At 48.5% G+C, this 24,672-nt stretch overlaps 1 protein-coding gene across 1 annotated transcript in view; it reads right to left on the reverse strand.

The window, feature by feature from the left end:
* Positions 1-7,125: 7,125 nt before the first annotated feature.
* Positions 7,126-24,672, reverse strand: part of HS6ST2 (heparan sulfate 6-O-sulfotransferase 2) — a 66,784-nt gene continuing 49,237 nt past the window's right edge. Inside the window, exon 2 of the mRNA XM_081963907.1 lies at positions 7,126-10,237. Coding sequence (XP_081820033.1) covers positions 9,538-10,237 — 700 coding nt within the window. The 3' untranslated portion in view covers positions 7,126-9,537. The remainder of the gene's footprint in view (positions 10,238-24,672) is intronic.

Consider the following 24,672-nt stretch of genomic DNA (forward strand, 5'->3'; position numbering starts at 1 on the left):
GCCAAAGGAAGAGATTTAATTTCCCACTTCTAGAATGGGGGGGAAGGAGGGAGTGGGCTGGCAGCAGCGATTCTGGGGCAGGCAAAAATTACACTCTCTTTTTTTGGTGGGGGGGGGGCCCAAACCAGTCCAAAAGAATTCACTGCCACATGGCAAGGTAACCAAGCCTTTGCCCGAAGCAGGAACAGCTGGCTGGCATCTGCCCAACAACGCAGAAAGGAGGTAGAACCCAGAGGAGGAGAAACAATGGAGCGTGCGAGAGGAGGGCTTGCAGGGCGGCTTGGAAAAGCCGAATTAAGGTTGGAACAGACAAGGCCTCTTCCCCAGCAGCTGTCAGTCATGGAAAAACTCAGGTGCTGGGGTGGGGTGGGGGCCCTGCTGATGATAAGGGGAGCTTCTCTCTTCTTTATCGGCTAATGAACTTCCGGTAGTCCGGATCCTAACGAAGCTGCTCTCAAAGAAAATGCCTAGGAAGCACCTCTGATGCTCCTTGGCTACTGACCCTGAGCTTAACAGCAAAGCAGGCATTCAGCTCATCCCATCTTCCCTATCGTGCCCCCCCCCAAGCCTCTCCCCCAAACGGGAAGTCACTGCAGAAATTCCTTTGAGATGGGTGCCAACTAAGGAAAGTATTAACACACGACCCATTTAAATCCAGGTAGCATTCGGACTTTTGTAACTATGTGGATCTATAAAAAGGTGTTTCTCCCCCCCCTTCTTCTTCCCCTAACGCACGTCCTCGGGGGGTCAGTGCTGTCCATCTGCTTTCTCAGCCGGAATTTCGTGGCAATAACAACCCCCTTCCTTCGGCTGCCCAAAACATTATTCCCCAAAACTGCCACGTTTAGCAGTCACAGGCAACATCCGGCATCCGAGCATCGGTGGCCTTAGCTCCGCAGGGACCGCGCTGACTATTAGAATAATTCAGGCTATTTTGCAAATCCAATCTGGGAAAACAAATTAGAGCGTCCAAACCCCTTCATTAGATCGCAGGGGACGGATTTCCCGAGAGGGGGCCGAGACCTGGCACAATCGGGGCATCGACCAGCCCAACGTTTCACCAATTAGCCTCTTTTCAGCAGAGAAGCAAGGCGACCAAGCGAAGCATCAGAGGCGGCCCAGGGAGGCCAACTTCGCAGCTTGAATCACGGAGCTGAGCGGGCGGTGCAGGGTTTGCCCTTAGAAGGGAAGCTTAGCCTGGGCCTGGCACCTGTGCGTTCGCCCGGCTAGATCGCCAAGCCTTAAAACAAAAAAAAAACCCAGGATGGGAGGCCTCTTGGCAAGCTATCTCTGCCCAACTGGTTCTGCTGCTGCTCTGCTCACCAGGGGAGGGAGGGGAGGGCAAGGCGTGGCAGCACCCTCCCTCCACGCCACTTTCTGCACAGCCTCAGCAAACCCTGGGAGAGACGCCTGCAGGATGCCTTCCGTGGGGGCTGCCGGGGGAAGACGGTGGAGGGCAGGACGCCGGAAAGGGGACAAAACCGGTCTTCCACCCTGCCCACCTGCTGCGTCGACGGCACAGCCGGTTCCCAGGGCTCTTCCGGCGTCTGCTTCTGGCGTTGGGAGATGATTTGCAAGGGCAGCATTTAAGGAACACTCTGAATATTCACCGCCCGTCCAGGGAGCCTTGGTGACTCCTCAGCAGTTTTCCTTCCAGCCTCTTCTCCTTTCAGTGCCAGAAAGAGGGCTGTTTCCAGCAGCTTTTCCATACAATGGGCTTAAACACCGCAGCCGGTTGTTACGATGCTGCTTTTTTTTAAAAAAATGATTTGCTTTGTAGCTTTTGGGGACGCAGTGGCTCAGCGGCTAAGACGCTGAGCTTGTCGATCAGAAAGGTTGGCCGTTTGGCGGTTCGAATCCCTAGCGCCGCGTAACGGAGTGAGCCCCCGTTACTTGTCTCAGCTTCTGCCAACCTAGCAGTTCGAAAGCACGTAAAAAAATGCAAGTAGGAAAAATAGGAACCACCTTTGGTGGGAAGGGAACAGCGTTCCGTGCGCCTTCGACGTTTAGCCACATGACCATGGAGACGTCTTCGGAGATCTCTGGCTCTTCAGCTTTGAAACGGAGATGAGCACCTCCCCCTAGAGTCGGGAATGACTAGCACATACGTATGTGCGAGGGGAACCTTTCCCTTTATCTTTCCCTTGTAGTTTGTGGTTTATTGTTAAGATGCGCTTTACCTGTTAGCTGTTTCCTTTTCCCCCCTTGAGAGCAGGGCTTAAACCAGGGGTGTCCAAACTTGGCAACTTTAAGACTTGTGGACTTCAACTCCCAGAATTCCCCAGCAAGCTTGGTTGCCAAGTTTGGACACCCATGGCTTAAACCCTCCTGCAATAGAGGACTTGTGATGATGGGGTTGGAAAAAGAAATAATCGGAACATTGGAAAGTAGGAAAGCAAAGTTTTGCTTGCAAAGGAACCCATTTCGACCCCCAAGACCCTACTCCTCCCAAATACCTAACTTTCGACAGCCGCCATTGTCTGGTAGATCTGCAGATCCTTCTCAGTTCCATCCTTGGCATCAGGAAGAGAATCCGTGTCATTCTTCTGAAGCCTTCCCGAAGGACGAATGCTTGAAAAGGAAGGGCTGTTGGAAGTCTCCTTGTAAGTCGAGGGTTACAAATTATAGCCCAATCCCCATAAGGATCAAGGCTTTGGATATGAATATGCTATTAATCTCAACCTTGGCAACTTTTAAAGACTGGTGGACTTCCGTTCCCAGAATCCCCCAGCCAGCCACGGTCAAAGCCATGAATTCATGAGTTCTGGGAGTTGAAGTCCACCCCTCTTAAAGTTACCACGGTTGAGAAATGTTGGCCTTTTCTGGATTTCAAAATTCACGCGGAAGGCCACAGGAAATGCAGAGCCTCCAGCTGGCAATTCTGAAAGCAGCTGCAGGATTCATGCATCTTTCGGACCATGAGATTAAAATCAGACAAATTGGGGGAGAAGTGCCCTATATGAAATAATACTATAAATCACATTTTCTTGGCTTTACTGCCCCCTGCAGGCTGTTTTCTCTCCCTGCAGGGGTGTGGGTGGGTGTTTGCATTCTTTGCTCAAACCAGGAAACGGTTTTTCCCTCACACAAGCAACAACAACAACTTTGGAGCAGGGAAAGATACCCGGGGAGTTTTCCGTTTGCCACAAAAAGCAACCGAAGGAAATCTTCCCGTGCAAAAAAACATGGGTGCCTCAAGCATTTTTATGTACTTTGTAAAATATGTATAGACCCTTCAAATAACTATCCTAAGTAATTACGTGTGTTTCCCCTCCTAACGCTCATCACATGAACTGAAACCAGCAATAATTAGCTGGAGACTTTAAAAAACTTCACCTCTATTTTCAATTCCATACTTTGAAATTCTATTTATTTCGGTTTTCGCCATGTGGGGGGACCGGGAATATTTGGACCGAGATTGCTGTTGAATTGGCTTCTGGAATACTCTCGTGGGCTGCCAAAATCTTCCCCCGAACGTCTGCTGAAGAAATTCTAATACAGGGGTGTCCAAACTTGGGAACTTTAAGACTTGTAGACTTCAACTCCCAGAATTCCCCAGCCAGCATGGCTGGCTGGGGAATTCTGGAAGTTGAAGTCCACAAGTCTTAAAGTTCCCAAGTTTGGACACCCCTGTTCTAATACATCCAACTTCCTGGGAATAAAATTCTGGCTAAATCTTTCTGGAGATTCTCAAGTCATAGTATAGTATAGTCTTTATTGTCATTGTACAAAATAAATACCACGAAATTGGTCATCCGGGGAATGGTTGCCCCAAAGATGCTTTTTGAAAAGACAAGTGGACTTTCTTGGTCTTTCCTTGAAGAGGAAGAAGCTGAAGAAGCTTCTTGGATGAGAAGCGAAACATCTTCAAGGAAAAAGAAAGTCCAATTGCCTTCTCATAAAGCATCGCTGGGGAAATCCTGGCTACTTTACTAGTTTTGGAAAATGATAGGCATGAGTAATACTCAGAATATCATTCTCTCTCTCTCTCTCTCACTCACACACACACACACACACACACACACACACAATCATCAAATGCAGACTGACACCAATCACATTAATGATTAATAAAGTTCCACTACAGTTCTTTGCAAATGCATCCACTGACTTAACCATTTCTGGAGAAAATAAAATATACAGGCTGTAATAGAAATCTTATCTATGATCAGAGGTGGTCCGCCCCCTTGTGGCCAGAGAGATGCGTGCAAGCTTCGTTTAACAGCTGGTCTCCAGATGTCCAGGAGCCGGAATATTTCCAGGTTGCAAGATTCACGGAGGCATCATTTCTGGACGTAACGAAGAGAGGATCTACTAGGATGGTACCCTTCGATGGTACCCTGAAGTAGGCATCAGGATTATCTCCCCTTTGATTTTGTCTACTGTAAAATGGGACAGAGAGAAAGTTGGCCAAGGTTTAGTTTTCCAATTTTTTCCCTTACTTAAAAATAAAAAAAAGTGTTCCTAGAATCTCTTGCCTAATGCTTGGAACCCTGTGTGACTTGGTCTCCTGATTGATCTAGCTAGGGGTCTCCAAGCTTGTCAACTTTTAAGACTTGCGGACTTCCAACTCCCAGAATCCCCCTGCACAGCTATGTTGGGCAGGGGAATTCTGGGACTTGGAAGTCCACAAGTCTTAAAAGTTGCCAAGCTTCAAGAGCCCTGATTTGGACAGCAATGGGGTTGTGCTGGGTTTTGGTTTTTTTTTTCAAGGCACACACTAGAAACTGTTGATTGTGATGGTTGGCTCTTCCTTGCCCTTAGCCGCCATGACTCACGTTTTGTAGCCACCTGGGTTTGCTACGAAGACGACGACAAAGAGAGATTGATTGCGCGACAGATCCAGCCCGAGCAATTTCAATAACCAACCCACAGTCGAAGTCAGTAATTCAAGTTTATTTTATCAACTCTATTGATAAATGACACTATCCGAGTCAGCTGAATTTGGCTAAACCTCCCACCCACCCCTTCCCACCTCTGCCAGTTGTAAACCCATATAGTAACACAGCAGCCTATACTGGAAACCAGAAGAATTTGTATGGATATGACAGAAATCATAGGCATACCGACCCCTATATACAACAAACAGTATACACAAAGAAAAGGGTTTTGTTGTGGTGGTGGTGGTGGTTGTTTTGTCGCTGCTGTAAACCATGCACACCAGAGCGTAAGGGCTAAATTGTGTCTGTTGATGAAGAGCTGTTCAAGGACGCAGAACTGGGTCAGCTGCTTTGTTGAGCGCCGAGCTTCCCGTTAGAATCGGTGCTGGATGCCAGAATGGCATTTTGTTGATTTCAGTTTAAAGACACTACGCAAACCCCTCCCCCTTTTTTTTTTGGCATTTTGCTGCGATGTGCGTCACCCCACTCCTCTTCAATTATTAAAGTTTTAGGGCTCGGAAGCAGCGTTTCTCAGCAACTTTCAAGCTGTGCTGGCTGGGGGATTCTGGGAATTGAAGTCCTGCTATCCCAAAGGAAGCCCTGTTGCAAGAAACTCGATTAACTTAGCCCCAAATTCTACACTGGTTTTTTTGCTAACTTTGTGGCCTCCAGATCTGTCGAACCGGGACAAACTTCCGAGGGCTTCGGTCCCAGCACATTGGGAAGGAGCAGCTGGTCCAGACCGGTTGGCCTGCCAAACCGACCTCCAAATTATGTCTTTTGCCTCGAGGCTTCTTATAATGTAGTGTCCCAAATTTTAAAAGACTTAAGTGTTCCCCCAAAAAGGCAGGGGGCTGGTTAATATTCAATATGCCCAAAACAAGGAAACTTTCTCCAAGGCTCCCCACTTCCCCGGAGTTGAGAAGGAAAGTTACGTTAACTCAAGACGGTAACGAAGAACATAAAACTGAAGTGAGCCAGAAAAAACGTCAAAGCACAAAGCACGTAAGATTTATCCTTTTGCAGTCTTCACAAGAGTTTTTGCATAGAGATTCACACTGTCCAAGTGCATCCAGTTGCCTGGCTCTCCACTTATCTTTGAGCAACAGGAAGAGAGGGGATGGAGAGGGGGGAACCACCAAAGTGGAGCCTTTCTTGAAGGGACCAAGGAACAGAAACCCTCAACGGAGGCCAGATCTGTTCCGAAACATCTGGAACGCTGCAGCTACTGAACCTATTTTAGACCCCCATCGGTCAATGGGGAGCCAATGCTGTAGGCTAGGGATATCCAACCTTGGCAACTTTAAGACCTGTGGACTTCGACTCCCAGATTTCCCCAGCCATCCACGCTGGATGGAGAATTCTGGGAGTTAGAAGTCCACAGGTCTGAAAAGTTGCCAAGGTTGGACACCCCTGCTGCAGACTTGGGATTCCTGCCTTGAGAATTGTGGTTTCCATCAGTTGCAAATACCAAACGGGCATCGCACACAAGGGACAAGAAGGGCCGTTTCTCAGAAAGAGACCAAGGATGAAGGGAAACCAAGCCAGCTCTCAGCTGCAAACATCTGCGGCCCTTGGGGTCCTTCATCCAATTCTAGATCCCAAACCCTTGGATGACCCAACGGCAGAGCCAAGGAAGGGACGGAGAACCCATAGCGTCCTCAAGCTTTCCAAAGCTCTGCCCTCCTCCAGGGTTGAAGACTACAACTCCCATCATCATCCTCAGCAAGGAAGGTTGGCGTCTTTTCCTCCTGCAGATGTATTGGCCTACCATCTGGAATAAGAGGAGAAGTTGAGCCAACTCTTGAAAGCTGAAGGCAGATGAGTCCATAATTCAAGATGACCACACGTTTTAGACCCCTGGAAATGACACTGCTGGACATTTAAGAATCTTCGTGATATTTAGGGACATCTTCGGCTCTACGTTCCCAAAGGCTCTGCTGACCCCTTCCTGGGTTTATCGGTTCAGTTGGTTTTTCAGTTGGTTCTCCCTTCTTACCTTCCCATCAAGACAACCATCCCCATACCGGCGTAACCAGAAAAACGGAATTCCTTTACTCAAAAATGGCTGCTAATTCCCATAGCCCAGGGGTCTCCGACCTTGGTAACTTGAAGACTTGTAGACTTCAACTCCCAGAATTTCTCAGCCAGTCTTGGCAACTTTGCAACTTGTGGACTGCAATTCCCAGAATTCCTCAGCCAGCCATGCTGGCTGAGGAATTCTGGGAATTGAAGTCCACAAGTTATAAAGGTGCCAATGTTGGAGACCCTTGCCATAGCAGCAAGAAGGCCCAACTTTCCCCTCTCCTTCCCTCCCCTCTCCAGATTTCGCAACCTAAGTCAGAACAAGCACCCTCCATAGTAGCTACAAGAGCAGAGGACAGTTTCTCAAGACCTTGTAAGTCCAACCCCGAGGAAAGCAGCTCCTTTCTATTGTTGGTCTCCTCCTTGCAAAGCCAGGTTCGTTATTGAATTGGTCTCAAGTACAAGCAATATTGCATTATTATTATTATTCTCCCCCCCCTCCCCCAAATCTGATGATAACAGGAAGCCATCCTCCCAAATGCTCAAATGTCACGCTGGGTTCGTGAAAAGTGTTTGAACAGCAAAACGAATGCGGGCGTTACCCTCTCTGATGAAGGCCATTTCTACTGGGAAACAGTAGAAATATTTTATTTTTTAAAAAGGAGAATGTTTTGCAGGATAAAAGCTTTGCCCCCCCATTCCCCTTCTAAAAGAATACACATGTTGCAAGAATTGTTATTAAAATGGACGGAGGGCATGGAAGGCCATTTCTCTTTCCAAAACATGTTCAAGTATTCCCGTATACTTTTAAAATGCATTTAAATGCAGCCTCTTCCCAGAAGCCTACGGTTGGGTTTTCTTGTGCTAATGCTCAGCACACCATTGGGGTTCTCTCTCTCTCTCTCTCTCTCCCTCTCTCTCTCTCTCTCTCTCTCTCTCTCTGTATCTCTCTTGTTCTCTCTTTCTCTCTGTATCTCTCTGTCTCTCTCGTTCTCTGTCTCTCTATCTCTCTCGTTCTCTGTCTCTGTCTCGTTCTCTTTCTCGTTCTCTATCTCTCGTTCTCTCTGTATCTCTCTCTCTTGTTCTCTCTCTGTCGTTCTCTATCTGTATCGCTCTCTCATTCTCTCATTCTCTCTCTGTCTCTCTCACTCTGCCTCTCTGTATCTCTCGTTCTCTGTCTCTCTCATTCTCTCTCTCTCGTTCTCTATCTCTCTGCAACTCTCTCATTCTCTATCTCTCTCTGTCTCTCTCATTCTGTCTCTCATTCTCTCTCTGTCTCTCTCTCTCTCTGTCTCTCTCTCGTTCTCTCTCTCTCATTGTCTCTCTCTCTGTCATTGTCTCTCTCTCTGTCTCTGTCTCTGTCTCTCTCTCTCTCTCTCTCTCTCTGTGTGTGTGTCTTTCTCTCTCTCTCTCATTCTCTCCCCCCTGAGATAAAGCAAACTTCAGCCCCATCAACAGCAGCAGCAGCAGTCAGGATTCTTCCTTTTTAAAAAGTGATTAAATATTGATAGGCCAAATCTTCCCGTCTTTGCTAAAAGCCAATTTACACCAGACACTCATCAACCCTTTCTCTTCTTCTTCTTCTTCTTCTCAAGCTTTTCCCCCTCTACGCCTCAACCCAACAGCTCTTTGCTTTGCGGCTGCTTTGCAGCCTTTCAAAAGATGTTGATGAAGCCAACGCCAAATGCTTTATTGTTAAAAGGATCTGAAAATGGTTCTTTTTGGAGTTTTGAAAACCCTCGTCGGGCGAGCGTGCATGCGTGTGTGTAAGTGTGTGACAATTAAGTCTTGAATTGCCACCAAAATGAGGCTGTGGACCTCCATTCCCCAACAGGCTAGTAGATCTTAGAAGCAGGAACTTGATGCGAGATGACAGTTTTGAGTGGCAATGCTGACACAGGCAGGTCATCCTGTCTTCGGGCTCACTTTGGCCACCCCTGGCCAGACTTTTAGTGGCCAGAGGCAGCCCCTTTGGCCTGGGTTGGCCGGATATCAGGGGCGGAGCTTAAGAGAAGCCCCACCTCCTCAGCAAAGACCCCTTCCAAGGCATGAAGAAATAGGCAGCCCATGGGCCACAGCCAAGAGGCACAGCATATTTTGCAATGAAAAAGATTAAATGAAGAGTATTAAATAAAATTGTTGGCTTCTCCAATTGGGGATGCTGAAAGGGATAAGGGAATGGATCTGCAGCTACCCGTTGCCCAATTTAACTGCCCACTTTCCCAGGTGTTTTTCTGATCTCCGAGACCTGGACGGCATATAAAAAATGTACCAGAATCTCAGGCCACCTTATAAAATGCAGAAATGGCTCCCCTGCGACGCCCCCATCTCAGGAAACCCTCCTCCTCCTCCTCCTCCTTCCCCCCCATCATAGTCCTTGTAGCTCAGCCTTCGCTGTTCCCACTTGGGGTCTGCCAAGCCATCATGGCAAACAAGAAGGACGGCCCAAGAAGGTAGCCTGAGAGGCCAACGTTTTCCTTCTTTCTTGACAGGGACAGATCCGAGACAACACAGATTAAAAGGTTCACCCATCTACAGCACAACACTGAATGCAAAAGGCCGCCACACCCCACCTGTTCCCCACCTCTCCCGGAGAAGCGCCTAGCTCTGTGCCCTTCTCCGCCCCCCCTCCTTATCGCCACTGTTCCACGTTCCCGATGTAATCCACGGTTGCGTTTTGGCCGTCCTGCTCTCTGCTGCGGCCCAGCTTCGCCCGCGAGACTTTCCGCTGCTCCTGCCGTTTCCGGCGGGCTTCCTGGTGCTCCTTCTGCCTCGTGAACTGGTAGCGCTGGAGGAAAAGGTCTTTTGCATAATCGTAGAGGTCCACGTCTAAAAAATTGAGGGCCTCGATCCGCTGCTGGGTGGCCCCCTCAATGTCCACGCTGGAGGCCCTGGTGCTGTTGTACTGGGTGAAGGGCGAGATGAAGTTCATGTTGAAGGTCTTCTCGAAGAGGTACTGGGTCTTCCGCTGGAATTCCGTCAGGCCAAAGAAGGCCATGCGCTTGAGGTTCTCCTTGGCGCTGTCCAGGAGGACCTTGTTCCGTTGATCTTCCGGCATGACGGACAGGTTGTAGCAGCCCACCAAGCTCAGGTCAGCCAGCATGCGGACTTGACGGTTGTTGGCCAGGTTGTAGGGACAGTCCATGAACTCCTGCAGAGAGCAGCCCGACCAGTCGTCCCCCGAGTAGCAGCTCGGAAGTTCCTCGGACGTGGGTGACCGTCCATCGCAGACGTGCAAGGAGGCCTTCCAGGTGGCTCCCCTTTGGACGTGCCTCCATTCGCTCAGGTAGCGGGAAACCGGGTCCCTCAGGATGGTGATGTAGTAGTAATTCCTGAGGGAGGAGAAGAACAACAAAGCACCTTTAAGGAGAGAAGGGATCCATGGGAGCTTCACTGAGAAGCAACTGCAGTTGGGAAGGTTGAGGTCCATCCCTACCCAATTCAAATCCACTGAATTACCCGTATTTTTCAGAGTATAAGACGCCCCGAAGTATAAGACCTAGCACCTAGCTTTTGGGGAGGAAAACAAGGGGAAAAAATGTGCCTCCCAGCAATTTGCCTCCTTGCTGCAAATAGCAAACAGCCCATTTTAGTTTCAGTTTCAGCACAGCCTGATTAGCACAAGCAACTGATTGTCGGTTGGATCAGCCTCCCGACTTGGATCAGCTGTTTCAGGCTGCAGGGATTGCCATAGCCTATTGCTGCCTCCGCGTGCCCCATTTTTAGCCTCCGCACCCCACTTTCAACCTCTACACACCCCGCTTCTGCCTCCGCATGTCCCAATTTCCACCTGTCCCAGGCAGCGGGGCTCAGAATGGGTGGAAAATGGGGCACGCGGAAGCTGTAAACGAGACGCGTAGAGGCCAAAAATGGGATGTGTAGGCCAAAAATGGGGCAAGCGGAGGCAGCAATAGGCAATGGCAATCCCTGCAGCCTGAAACAGCTGATGGTTGGGAGGCCAATCCAACTAACAATCAGCTGCTTGTGCTAATCAGGCTGTGATGAAGCTGAAACTGAAACAGGCTGTTTGCTGCAAGGAGGCAAATTGCTGGGAGGCAGAGGCCAAAGGGTGGGGGCTGGCAGGTGGGCAGGGCTACATTCAGTGTATAAGACGCACCCAAATTTTCACCCTCTTTTAGGTGGGGAAGTGCGTCTTATACTCCGAAAAATACGGTAATTTACAGGTGGTTCTTGACTTACGAAGTTCACTAAGTGACCGTTCAAAGTTACAACAGCACGGAAAAAAAGTGACTTTCGCAAGTGGTTGCAGCCCCCCCCCCCCCCCATCATGGTCATCAAGGGATCAAAATTGGCAACCGGCTCAGATTTACGACGATCGTCCGGGGTGACGCGATCCCCACCTTCTGACAAGCCAGGTCAATGGAGAAGCCAGGTTTACGTCCCTAAGTCAACAGCCAAAGTGATCCACTTAAAAACTCTGGCAAGAATGGGCTGGGGTGGGGTGGGGGGGTCAACTCACTTCACAACTGTCTCTTTTAGCAGCATAAATTTTGGTCGTAACTCGAGGGCTACCTGTATTTATCAGTTCCAAGTCGAGCTACTGAATGGGCAGGAAAGGAGAGGCTGAAGCAACGGCTGCCGAAGACGTCAGACCAACCCAAAGAACTATCACAAAAACAGAACTGCAAAACTCACAAAAATTTAACGTCCTTTCATTTCAACCTCCCCTTGGTCACTTTACTCGGCTACGCCACAAGAGGTCGCTGTTCCATGAAAAGAAAAAACCCCAGAGGACACCTTTAACAGAAGAAAATAGCTAAAAAGTAAAACTTTCTCCTTAAAATCTGGAGCAAAAAGCACCATCTCTCACAGACGCCCCTAAAAGGAGAAGAGAAACTGAAATGCACCAAAGCCTCGCAAGATGGGCTTCTGAGTACCCCAAAGCAGATCACTGTAATAGAGCTTTATGGATAGCTGCAACTGAAATTCCCAGTGAATCAAATTGGGTCGTTTCCCCCCCCCCCCCCCAACCTCTATGGACGGAAAATCTGCAGGGATTAGCAGATCCAACTTTCCTTTTTGACTGAAGACGTTTTAAGAGTTTCTTTCCGAGTGGCAGAAATCAAACAGCACTGAAGCAGAAAGCAAAGAAGGAATAAAAATGGCATCAGCCCATCTACCCTTCACACTATCTGTAAAATGGCACCTACCGCCCAACAGGCACCTTCGCACCCAGAAAACTAAAAAATGCACCATCCTAAGCCCCAGCACACCAACAACAACACAATATGCGTCACTGCGTAAATACCTTCAGAGTACAGTCGTCCCCGTCCCCCCCCAAAGGAAAGGAAAAAGGAAAAATCAGCATAACAGCTACGGTGATGTGATTGAGACTCGACTCGTGTTTGATGTGGTGGCAATAGCAACAGCGCTTAGAATTATACGCCGCTTCACAGCCCTTTGTTAAGCAGTTTACAGAGTCAGCATCTTTCCCCCCTCCCCCCAACAATTTGGATCTTCATTTTGCTAACGATGGGCAGAAGGCTGAGTCAACCTTGAGCTGGTCAGGATCGAACTGCTGGCAGGGGGCAGAGTTAGCCTGCAGTACTGCATTCCAACCACAGTGGCACCAGGAAAGTGAATGAAAGAGGAAAGAGGAAAGAGGAAAGAGGAAGGAAGGAAGGAAGGAAGGAAGGAAGGAAGGAAGGAAGGAAGGAAGGAAGGAAGGAAGGACTTTTACCGAGCATTTGTCAACTATATTTTTTACAATAATGATTACAGAGTAATTATACCTCTGATTTTAAGTACATTGTATTTATTTTTATGTTTTATAATTTACATTTTAATTGTATTCAGTCACCAAGGCTTTATGGACAAAATAGACAGGTGGTAATAAGTTGATTGTGATGATGAATAGCACTTAAGACTTATATACCGCTTTACAGTGCTTTACGGCCCTCTCTAAGCGGTTTACAGAGTCAGCCTTTTGCCCCCAACAATCTGGGTCCTCATTTGACCCATCTCGGAAGGATGGAAGGCTGAGTCAACCTTTGAGCCGGTCAGGATCAAACTGCTGGCTGTGGGCAGAGTTAGCCTGCAATACTGCATTATAACAGGAAGGAAGGAAGGAAGGAAGGAAGGAAGGAAGGAAGGAAGGAGGGAGGGAGGGAGGGAGGGAGGGAGGGAGGGAGGGAGGGAGGGAGGGAAGGAAGGAAGGAAGGAAGGAAGGAATCAATCAATAGCCCTTAGACTTCTATACTGCTTCACATGCTTTCCATCCCTCTCTAAGCAGTTTACAGAGTCAGCCTCTTGCCCCCCAAGAATCTGGTCCTCATTTGACCCACCTCGGAAGGAGGGAAGGCGGAGTCGACTTTGAGCCTGCAATACTGCACTCTAACCACTGTACCACCATGGCTCATTGTTGTTAAGTGAACCACTGCAGTTGCTCAGTTAGTAACACGGCACTTAAGTGAGTCGTGATTTCCCATTGCCTTTCCTTGTCAGAAGGTTTCAAAAGCTGATCCCATGACCCCGGGACATCGCAACCGTCACAAGTACATGCCAGTTGCCCCGTGTCTGATGTTGATCATGTGAAATGCGCTGTGGTTATGTCAATAATCACTTGCATCCTTCAAGGCCTGCGGAAGGTTTTCTCCAGGAAGGAACAGGTTAGCCGAAAACGCACAACGTCATAAATAAAGATGTGCCAAGCTGTTTGACAGGCAGACGCTCCCCAGATCCCAGCTCTGCTACCCCAAATCCTTTATCTCGAGACCGGAGGAGAAGACAGCTGCGAGGGAAGAACAACGATGAGGCAGCTTTTCTCCTCTCCCCGAGAGGCACCGAAGCCGCATCTGCGGAGCCCAGAAACATTCCAGCAAAATTGCCGTCTTCCTTGTGGGCACCGCGGGCGGCTGAGACCGGGGAAACGGGGGAGACGCAGCCGGCTTTTCCAATCAAGACTTTGTTGGTGCGGGAAAACGCCAAGCCCAAAGCAGAGATTGGAGGCTCCTGACACCTGCAAGTGGAAGAGAGAGCCGGGCCCCGCGGGGAATCGGCTGAATGCAGAGAAATGCCAGGGCCCCGGAATGAGCTGGCGGATGGCTTGAGAAGAAAATGCCAAGCTGCCAGGTTCTTTTTCCCCAGGTGCCTGCTCTTTTTTTTTTTAACTTTTTTAATCAGCAATTTTAGACGTGTTCAAGGACATTTCGTGGTAAGGGGAAAAGAGGGCATTGACGCACTTCCGTTTATTCCGGTTTTGCCCAACGCACGAAATCCGTTGGGCCACCCGAAAGCCAGACAAGAAGCATTGGATGGAAACTAATCAAGGAGAGAAGCAACTTAGAACTAAGGAGAGATTTCCTGACAGTGAGAACAATGAATCAGTGGAACAGAAGTTGCCTCCAGAAGCTGTGAATGCCCCAACATTGGAAGTCTTTAAGAAGATGTTGGATAGCCATTTGTCTGAAACGGTATAGGGTTTCCTGCCTAGGCAGGGGGTTGGACTAGAAGACCTCCAAGGTCCCTCCCAACTCTGCTATTGTATTGTATTAAATTAGCTCTTTAGAAATGCAGTTCATCCTGGATCCATCAGAGGGCAACAAGAAAATGGACTGACTTAGGTCATTCCATAGGTTAAGGTGGCGATCCCAAATTATTTTGGGCATCCTTAGGAGGACCTTAGGGTTTTCTCTTGGGCAACCCCGTTCCCTAAAAACCTTCCCTAAAACAGCTAGGAAGTTTTGGAGACTTCCTTCGGCGTGCAGAAACAGGGCACGTTTGTTTTAATAAACCGTCTGCAGGAAAACGCCCTTCTCCCTTTCCTCTCGGTCTTAGAAGTTGTTCAAATATTTGATTAAGGGAAGGAATAAAGAAAGCACAGCTTAGTGTGCTTAAACGGGGATGTGCAAGCACATTCAAAGCAGGAGATCATTTTAATGGAAACGCGAGTTGCTATTTTAAGATCCTACAAGGCAGCAGTATTCCTCCTCCTGTTTAAATTTTTAAAAGGGGGGGGGAGGAGGAAAAGGAAGAGAGGGGAAAATTAATATCGAAGCGCATCCGAAGAATGCTAAGTGTTCCAAAGTTAATTACAGGTGAGGGCGCCGGGGCGTTTTAATAATAAAATTGTGCTTTTCCGCTGGCAGCAAAACTATCCCACCACTACCATTGTCTGTTGAGACCCGTTTAATCATCCGGGAGCTGCAATTTTGCACAAAATGCCATTTTTCCATCAGGAAACGTTCTCCACACTTTAGATACAGGTTAACAGAGTTGGAAGGGACCTTGTGGGTCATCTAGTCCAACCCCCCCCCCCCCTGCTTAAGCAGACCCTGCACCATTTGCCACAGCTCAAACTTGATTTATCTGGTTGGTCACCTCTGAGTTGAGACTGCCATGGGGGAGGAGCCACAGCATGTAGCCCCTCCCATTTGGACCACAAATTCATGGATGGAGAGTGGGGGGCACAGTCCCATCGTAGCTCCGCCCCCTTGAAATTAACCCAGTGACCGGTGGATTCCCCGATTTACAAGTTAACTTGGCGACCGTTCAAAGTTACAACGGCACTGAAAAGTGGCTTATGATCATTTTTCACACTTAACGACCGTGTTACTGACTTAATAATTGCAGTGATTCACTTAACAACTGTTTAACAAACAGGGCAAAAGTTCACTTCGCAAATGTTTCACTTAGCAACGGGGGGCTCAATTGTGGTCGTAAGCCGAGGTCTACCCCTACATGCTACAAAAAATTCAAATCCTTTGATGATGGCCTTGAACCTTCTTGGCTCAGAAAGGACCCATTTTATGGCGGCCATCCTGGAGTTACGACCACTCAGTCAATGTTTGTTGGAAGCTGTGACAGTGCTGGATGAAGGGACTTCTGACCAGTCCTCATGGATGGCTGGGGGATTCTGGGAGTTGAAGTCCACCGGCCTTAAAGTTGCCAAGGTTAGACTCTCCTGGTGGAGACCCAGAGCAGGGGCTAACGGGGTCTCCAGCAACCCACAAAGAATACACACCATTCCCAAATGCCAAAAGCATCACCCCAAACTCTCCATTCCCGTCGTTCCCACGCTCACTCTGCAAAAGTTTCTCTGTTCCCACCAGCAGAAAACGCAGACCCCCGAGACCCTCTTGCAAAGGGATACAAGTACAGAAGAAGATCTGGCCGTCAATCATTAATGCATTAAATACTTATATCTTCTCAGCCTCGTGGCCAAAAAATAGTAATAATTAAAATATAAAACATGGACAGAGCAATCAAGCAGTGCCTGCCCCCAGTCATTTTAATTTAAGCTTCCATTGATTTCATTTAGTGCAGCTTGGGTAGGTGACGTGGGAGTTGGTCTCAATTGAAGAAAATATATATATACATATACATATACATATACATATACATATACATATACATATATATATCCGAAGCAGCCCACCAAACAGCCCTCTGATATCCCCCCGTAGCCGAAGGGGATTCTCCTTTAATTGAATTGGAAAAGCAACCCATATTAGCTTAAGGAAACTTAATCAGTGCCGTAAAATTAAAACGGGGCCGGCCGGCAGCCACCGCATCCCTGATTAAGTTGCTCGCAAAACGTTTGGCAAGAACCGCAGAGGCTTATAATGATCTCAAGTCCTCGGACTCCCCGGGAATCTTGGAACCAACAATTAGAATATTTTATACGTGATTTTTCCTGCACAGAACAAGGGCCCCACTGAAGCTACGGGTTTTGGGGGAGCCCTTGGCTAGCCAGATAAAAAATAAAAGCCTATCATTTTCTTTTCCATGCTTGGGGTCCTCTATTTTTCCTCTAATCCTCCCCATTTTAGGGAATTGGGGGTGTGGGGTTTCTACTGCTCCAGAAGACGAAGTTGTGGCCTGCCAGTGGCCAGTGGAGTTGGCAGCAGATTCGGACAGTGAGGAGGTTGGGGAGGAACATGGGCCAGTCCTGGAGTCTGATGAGGGCTTTGTGTCGGAGGCAGAGAGGGGGCCAGGGCCGTATGCCGGTTATCAGCTGCCTTCGGAGCCAGACATCAGTGGGGCAGAAGAACAGAGGGAGCCTGTTCCCAATGTGTACTTGCACAGAGTTGCCAGATGAAGGGAAGAGCTAAAGAACAGGGGTCGACTTGGGAGTAAGGCCACAGGGAAGGAGGAAGGGGAGGAATATTCTCTGAACCTCTTAAGAGTGACCTCCAGGTATCTTTAAAACAGGAGATGCGTATTTCAGAGGCTCCAGATTGATTCAGCCTGTTTTAGTGGCTTCCCAGATCTATATTTCAAACACAAGCTCGCTCTCTCTCTCTCTCTCTCTCTCTCTCTCTCTCTCTCTCTCTCTCTCTCTCTCTCTCTCTGCTGGAGTGGGAGCAAAAATGGGGGAGGAGGAGAGAGGGAGGAAGAGGGGAAGGAGAGGAGGAAGGAGAAAGGAGGGGAGGAGGAGGAGAGAGGGATGGAGGAAGAGGAGGAGAGAGGGGAGGAGGAAGGAGAAAGGAGGGGAGGAGGAGGAGGAAGAGAAAGGGAGGGAGAGGGAGGAGGAGGAAAGGAAAGAGGGAGGAAGTACGATGGAGGAAGGAAGGAGGGAGGAGGAGGAGGCTGGATGGAAAAATAAAACAGTTTGCTACTCATTGTTCTACAAAGCGGGCGGGCGGGGAGGGGGGCAAATTAAAAACACTCCCCGATGCTGTCAGTGATGTACAAACAAGAAATCCATCAGCTCACAAAACGCAGCAGCGGCCGTCCCTTCAGCGCCTCTCTGGCTGACGGGCGGCCTGCCCCTTCCCTTCGGAGGGAGGGCTGGGACGCTGGGCTGCCCCCCTGGAATCTTAAGCAGGCTCATCCCAGTTCTGTAAAAACAAATCAATAGATGCTCTTGGCAGGATAAGTTAATTAATACCAGCGCACCTCTGCAGCTGTCAGTCTCGCCCCCTTCAAGTGGGTTTCTTGCAGAAAAGAAAAGAACGGAGAAGAGAAGAGAGGAAGGAAGGAAGGAAGGAAGGAAGGAAAAAAGGGAAGGAAGGGAGGGAGGGAGGGAAGAAGGAAGGAAGGAAAAAAGGAAGGGAAGAAAGGGAGGGAGGGAGGAAGGAAGGAAAAAAGGGATGGACGAAAGGGAAGGAGGAAGGACGGATGGACGGACGGATGAATGGACCAATCCTGAAGCTCTCTGCCCTTGAACCAGGTGCTCAACAAAAACCGAAAACTGACCTAAGTTGCCCCATTCAGACAGCACACGCAGGCTGAGGCGTCAGGCTCACCAGACAAACCCGCTTTTAATCCCCAAAGATAGGAAGCGAGCATGTCAAAGTGGGCCCCAGCGCGGCTATAAAAATCAAAGCAAGAAAGAAACATTTGACCCACATGATCTAGATCAGAGGTCTTCCAACTTGGCCACTTTTAAGACTTGTGGACGTCAACTCCCAGAATTCCCCAGCCAGCATAACTTACTCTCTTGCAATCCCTTCCTCTGCAATCTCTCCACTTAGATCAGAGGTCTTCCAACTTGGCCACTTTAAGACTGGGGCACTTCAACTCCCAGAATTCTCCAGCCAGCTGGAATGGGAATTGAAGTCCACCGGTCTTAAAGTTGCCAAGTTTGGGGACCCCTGATCTAGATGGAGGAATTGGCGTTGTGCCTGGATCAGAAGAGACCAGGCAATCATTTAACCCCCCCACAGGCTTTGCATTTCAGGATTTGCCTTCAAGATCTTTTTCTTGAGGTTTTTCTTTCTGAAGTTTCAAAGTTTTCTTGCAGAACCACAATCTTCCTCTCAAATACTCAAAGCGACCAAAGGTCTCCAGGCCAAACACAGGGACAAAGCTCCCCACTTCAAAACAAACATTAAAAACTGAACAGGGATCTCACACTTCCGACAAAACCAGAAAGAAAAACAGATCATCTTCCTCTGAAGAATAATATACGGCTGCCAACTCTCTCATGCTCCTCATCTCTACTCACAGAGCTTAACAAAAGTTGGACTGTAGAGAGATTTCTGATGCTTTCTTTCAACTTGGTTTCATTGATTTTCCCCAGCTGGCATCCCACAGCACAACCACAAATGAGACAGAAGTCAACCCTGAGGGGTGGTATTGTGGCCCGCCAGTGGCCAGCAGAGCTGGCCGCAGATTCGGACAATGAGGAGGTTGGGGAGGAACATGGGCCAGTCCTGGAGGCTGGGGAAGGTTCGGACGAGGGCTCTGTGTGGGAGGCAGAGAGGGGGGCGAGGCCGTTTGGCAGTGATCAGGTGCCTTCGGAGCCAGACAGCAGTGAGGCAGAGGAACAGCTGGAGCCTGTTCCCAGTGTGTGCATGCGCAGAGCTGCCAGAAGAAAAGAAGAATTCAGAAATCAGGGTCGACTTGGGAGTAAAGCCACAGGTGGACGGTGAATGGCCCCTCCCATAGGAAATAAAAGAGGAGCAAAAGGGGAGGGGGCTTTTGCAGGAAACAATTCGTTCATTCAGTCGTTAGATTCATTTCAGGAGTGTGAAGATCTGTCCGTGAATCTCAGTGACTCTCTGCCCAAACTTTCTTTGCACAGCACCTCATTTGGGAAATATTGACACGGCAGCTTCCCAAGCTAGATAAGGTTTGTGGTCATAAATTCACCTTTGAAAGACTGTTTGCCAGGCCTTGGCTGAATGTGAATGAGAGGAATTCACATTCGTTTTAATAAAAGGAGTTTTGTCGGGACCAGGACTCTGCTTCGTGCTTTTTGGGGAAACCTAGTTCAGAACAGGTGGATGCAATTTCGACAGTTTTGCACCAACAAAAAATGGGCAGGGAAAACGAGGACCATTGTCGGCCAACGGAAAACTCAAGACCCAAAGGCTAGTTGTCCATGCGAAGCCACCAATGTTCCTGCAGCTGTGTGAAGAGAGGAACAACGCAACCCACTGACACTCTCTCCACATGAATTACATATGAAAAACATCCATTTCCACCTGCACTTCCAGGAGTGGACTTTTGGTGCCTCCAACAAACAGACATCTGGATCAGAGCTGAAAGCGACGATTAATTGACATGAGTTATTGACTAATTCATTCATTGCTTCTGGGAAAAAATAAACCACAAAAAGCAGTTAGACACCAATGGCATTTCTGGAACTGTCTCTTCGGAGACAATTCCTTCCCCCGGCATATATTCACACGCACGCACAGCCAAAATAAATGACTGGTTTGCCTTATTCTGTAAACAGATATATGCACACAATTACCAATGCCTAGCTAGAGTCTAAATCTGGCAGGGATTTATCTATGCATGGGGAAAATTTATCTATCAAGCATTTGTTTAATTTATAGAATTCCCCGCCAAATAACTCAAGAGAGCCATTGGCTGAGACAGTGTTCGAAGAGAATTAAACTATTTTATGGAAAAGTCCCTCCACAAATTTGCCAAAGCCACATTTCTAAGCTACAGGACGCAGAATTAATAGATGCTGTGCAGAGATGGCTGGAGAAGATCATTGGCCTCACCATAAATGGTCTTCAATCCCAGAGACCTCTGGTAGACCAGCTCCAGGGATGATAAAGGTTGGATCACCAACCTCATCCAATCAATCGGAATAGAGCTGGAAGGGACTTTGGAGGTTTTCTAGTCCAACTCCCCACTCAAGCTGGAGACCCTAGGACATTTCAGACATCTCTTCTTAAAAAAACCCCAGTGATGAAGAACCCACAACTTCTGAAGTTCCACTGGTTAATTGTTCTCCCTTTTAACTGGTCCAGTTAATTTAATAAACTTTGGTCCAGAAAGACTAGGGGGGCATGATAGCAGTGTCTCAATATCTCAGAGGCTGCCATAAAGAAGAGGGAGTCAAGCTATTCTCCAAAGCACCTGAAGGCAGGACAAGAAGCAACGGGTGGAAACTGATCAAGGAGAGAAGCAACCTAGAACTAAGGAGGAATTTCCTGACGGTTAGAACAATTCATCAGTGGAACCACTTGCCTCCAGAAGTTGTGGATGCCCCAACACTGGGTGTTTTTTAAGAAAAGATTGGATCACTATTTCTCTGAAATGGTCTAGGGTCTCCTGTTTGAGCCTCCAAGGTCCAATTGCCATGATTTAACCTTTTTAGATACTGGTCATGCCTACCACGACCACCCCATATTGGGCATTTGCAAGCTCTTCTTCCATGCCAACCTTTCTGTGAAGCCACCCACCACGTGTCCTCAATACGTCTCCAGAAGATCAATCTTCTAGACAAAGGTCTTTTCTTCCTCTCAAGCAAAGGACCCTGCTTTGCAAATCAGCCTCAGGTATCCAGTGAGTCACCTGGGATGGCTTCCTCCCATCCTTCTTTTGCCACCTTCCACCCCTTGCTTGTCGGATACCACTCCTTAGCATTGCCTACGTTGGTGTCCACATGAAATCAGCTCCAGAAATTGTGATCCCCATAAATTTTCTCCACAAGGACAGTGGATTTTGGAAAGCATCTTTCTTCACTCCAATCCATATTTATAGTCCCCGGAATATATTTGACCTCCTGGGTTTATTTATTGCAACAAAGACCAATAAAACAGGAAAATACATCATCCGGGTGCCCAAGAAATACAGCGACCAAAACCAAATTTGCATTACCTTGAAGCTGTGTTTTTTTCCTCTCCTGCTCCTGGCAAAGCCTCTCCTTCCCAACCGCATCGAAGCAAGCTTGCTTTATTTCGGTCGGGTCAAGGAGGAGGACCACCGTAGCTGAGGCTCTACACCCACCTTGGCTTTTCATTTAATTACAAAACCATGTTGGGACTCACAAGGAACACAGGTTCCACCAAGCCAAAGTATTCTTCCCCTGCCTTTAATTCTGTCTTGTAAGATGTCTTTTGTGGGATGCGGAAGCTCAGCAGCTAAGAAGCTGAACTTGTCGATCAGAAAGATCGGCAGTTCGGCGGTTCAAATCCCTAGCACCGCGTAACGGAGTGAGCTCCTGTGACTTGTCCCAGCTTCTGCCAACCTAGCAGTTCGAAAGCACGTAAAAAATGCAAGTAGAAAAATAGGGGTCACCTTTGGTGGGAAGGGAACAGCGTTCCGTGCGCCTCCAGCATTGAGTCACGCCGGCCACGTGACTACGGAGATGTCTTTGGACAGTGCTGGCTCTTTGGCTTTGAAGCGGAGATGAGCACCGCCCCCTAGAGTTGGGAATGACTAGCACATATGTGCGAGGGGAACTTTTACCTTTACTTAGACACAGTTTGTTCAGTTCTTGTTCATGACTAGAGGAGTTTGGCAAGCATTTGGCATGGACCAAATCATTGGCGTCTTCTCCTAGCCCCTTGTGGAGACCCAGGCCTTCCCAAAGAAAAGCATCAATTCCAAAAGAAAAGTCAACACTCAAGTCCCCCAAAATCCCAGCCTTCACAAGAAGGCTCTACAAATTGGTATGACAAAGGGTGTGTGTGTGTGTGTGTGTGTGTGTGTGTGTGTGTGTGTGTCAAATGCAATGATTAATTCCATGGCAGAAATAAATACCTTTGGAGTAATCTTACTAGTTTATTTAATTCTGAATTATTCCTTTTATTTTATTGACCTTTTGATCCTAGAGTTGGTCTTGCCTGACTCAGAAGCTGTGCTGGGTCAGGCCTGGCTATTCCTTGGATGGTCGATCCAACTGCAAGGCAGCAGGATGTGTGTGTGTGTGTGTGAGAGAGAGAGAGAGAGAGAGAGTTAATCCCTTTCAATAGTTCCTCTATTTCTTAGGAGGGAAAAAGCGGTGCTGAAAAAATGTCTACAGCACGAAGCCCCAAACCCCAAAATTATTTATGCACGTCTGCAACCTGCTCAAGCATTTAAATAGATGTTCATCTCGCTGGAAGTTAAATCAATCTGCTTCTTAAACGAAAGGGGGGGGTGGCTCCGCGTCAAGGCTCTCCGTTTTCCCCTCCTCCCCTTTCAAAAACACCCCAACAGCCTTCCTCTTTCGCTGATTCGGCTTTGTGCTGAAAGGAACCATCTGCCTCCCCTGAAATAGGAAACCAGGAGGAAGCCAAGTCATCTGGATCAAGGAGAGACCAGCTGTGTCTCTGCAGGTCCCAGAGACTTTCAGCTGGCAAGGTGGATTTCCCCCACAACCAAGAATCCCTCAACATGGTCTGAAAGCAGCCACAGTGGCTCGAACCCCATGGTTTATGGCGGCCTTCTCCAAGTTGGAAGAGTTAGCGGTAAAAGGAAACTTGGCTGCCAAAGAACACAATGGAGACCATCAAAGGTGGCATCAGCCCAAGCGTGGAGCAACTCAAAGAAGTAGGGCAAGGTCAGAAGACGTGCAGAGACCTGGCCCAAATAATTGTTCTGATCGAGGCTTCTTCCCGAGAGCCTGAAGGAAACTCCTGGTCCCGACAAAAATCCCCTTTTATCAATTGACTGTGAGTTCTGCTCATTCCCATCCAGCAAAGTCTTTCCAAGGAGGATTTACGGTCACAGACTTTATCTGGCTTGGAGAGCTGCCAGGGTGACATCTGCAAAACCTGGCCAGGAGTCTCGGAGAGTCACGAACCAATGAAGCGAACTAATTGTCTCCTGCAAACTCCACTCCCCTTTCGCTCCTCTTTTATTCCCTCTGGGAGGGGCCATTCATCCTCCACCTATGGCCTCACTCCCAAATCGACCTCTGTTCTTTAGCTGTTCCCTTCGTCTGGCCACTCTGCGCATGCACACACTGGGAACAGGCTCCAGCTGTTCGACTGCCTCCAAAGGCAGCTGATAACTGTCATACGGCCCTGGCCCCCTCTCTGCCTCCAACACAGAGCCCTCCTCAGAGCCTTCCCCAGACTCCAGGACTGGCCCAGGTTCCTCCCCAACCTCCTCACTGTCCGAATCTGTTGCCAGCTCCACTGGCCGCTGGCGGGCCACAACAAGAATCACCAAGACTCGGACATGCCTGAATCGATAACATTATTACCATCATCTCGTACCTGGAGCTAACTTTCCTAACCCAACATCCACAGATGTATTAGACACCCAACCCCAGAATCCCCAGCCAGGCCTGATCCTAGGATTCTAAAAGCAGCCCAAACCTTGAAGGCATCTGATGCAGGAACATTTGCTCAGGGCTTAGAGCAGCATTTCTCAACCAAGGTCCCTTAGAGACGGGTGGATTTTTGCATGAGCTAAGCTGGCTGGGGAATTCCAGGAGTTGAAGTCCACCCATCTTCCAGAGACCACGGTTGAGAAGTGCTGACTGCAAACTCAACCGCTTGATATTTTATTCAGCAGGCGAAGATTAGAGCAAGGGTAGGAGATGACCTGCTAACCTTCATCAGATTCTAGGTCAGGCTAATTTTTCCACTCTCGACGCACAGAAATCCCATTGTGTTCAGGACAGGAGCTATTGATTTTCCCGTCACTAAAGCTAATAAAAAATGTCCTTGAAGGGCCTCTTCTAGGTGTTTAAGGAGACACTGCACAGCCCCAGCCTGGGTTGGTGTGGAAACCTGAAACCGTGAAAGCCTCTACAGAACAGAATCCATCAAAGCCCGCCGTGATGAGCTGCTGCGCGTGGTGATGTCAGAAGGCATCTTCCACCAGTTGTCCTTCCTGGTCTTCTGCCTCAAGTCCCAACTCCCCCAGGAGACCTGATGCAACCACAGCCATCTCCCCTGTTGATAGCTGAACTTTAGACCTGCTTTCTTGGCCTGTGAGTGAAAGGACTGATAATCCCTGGCAGAATTAGAGTTAAACCACACCAAGGAAAATGAGTGTTCTAGTACAGAACAATTAGCCCAGCGGTTAATTATGCAACTTGCCTGAAATAATGCTAGGCCCCTGGGATGGCTTCTACTGCCATTGTTTAGGCTGTGTACCAGGAAGAGACAGCCCAGGCAGC

Source organism: Natrix helvetica, assembly GCF_964273705.1.
Source record: "Natrix helvetica genome assembly, chromosome: 11".
Lineage (NCBI taxonomy): Eukaryota > Metazoa > Chordata > Lepidosauria > Squamata > Natricidae > Natrix > Natrix helvetica.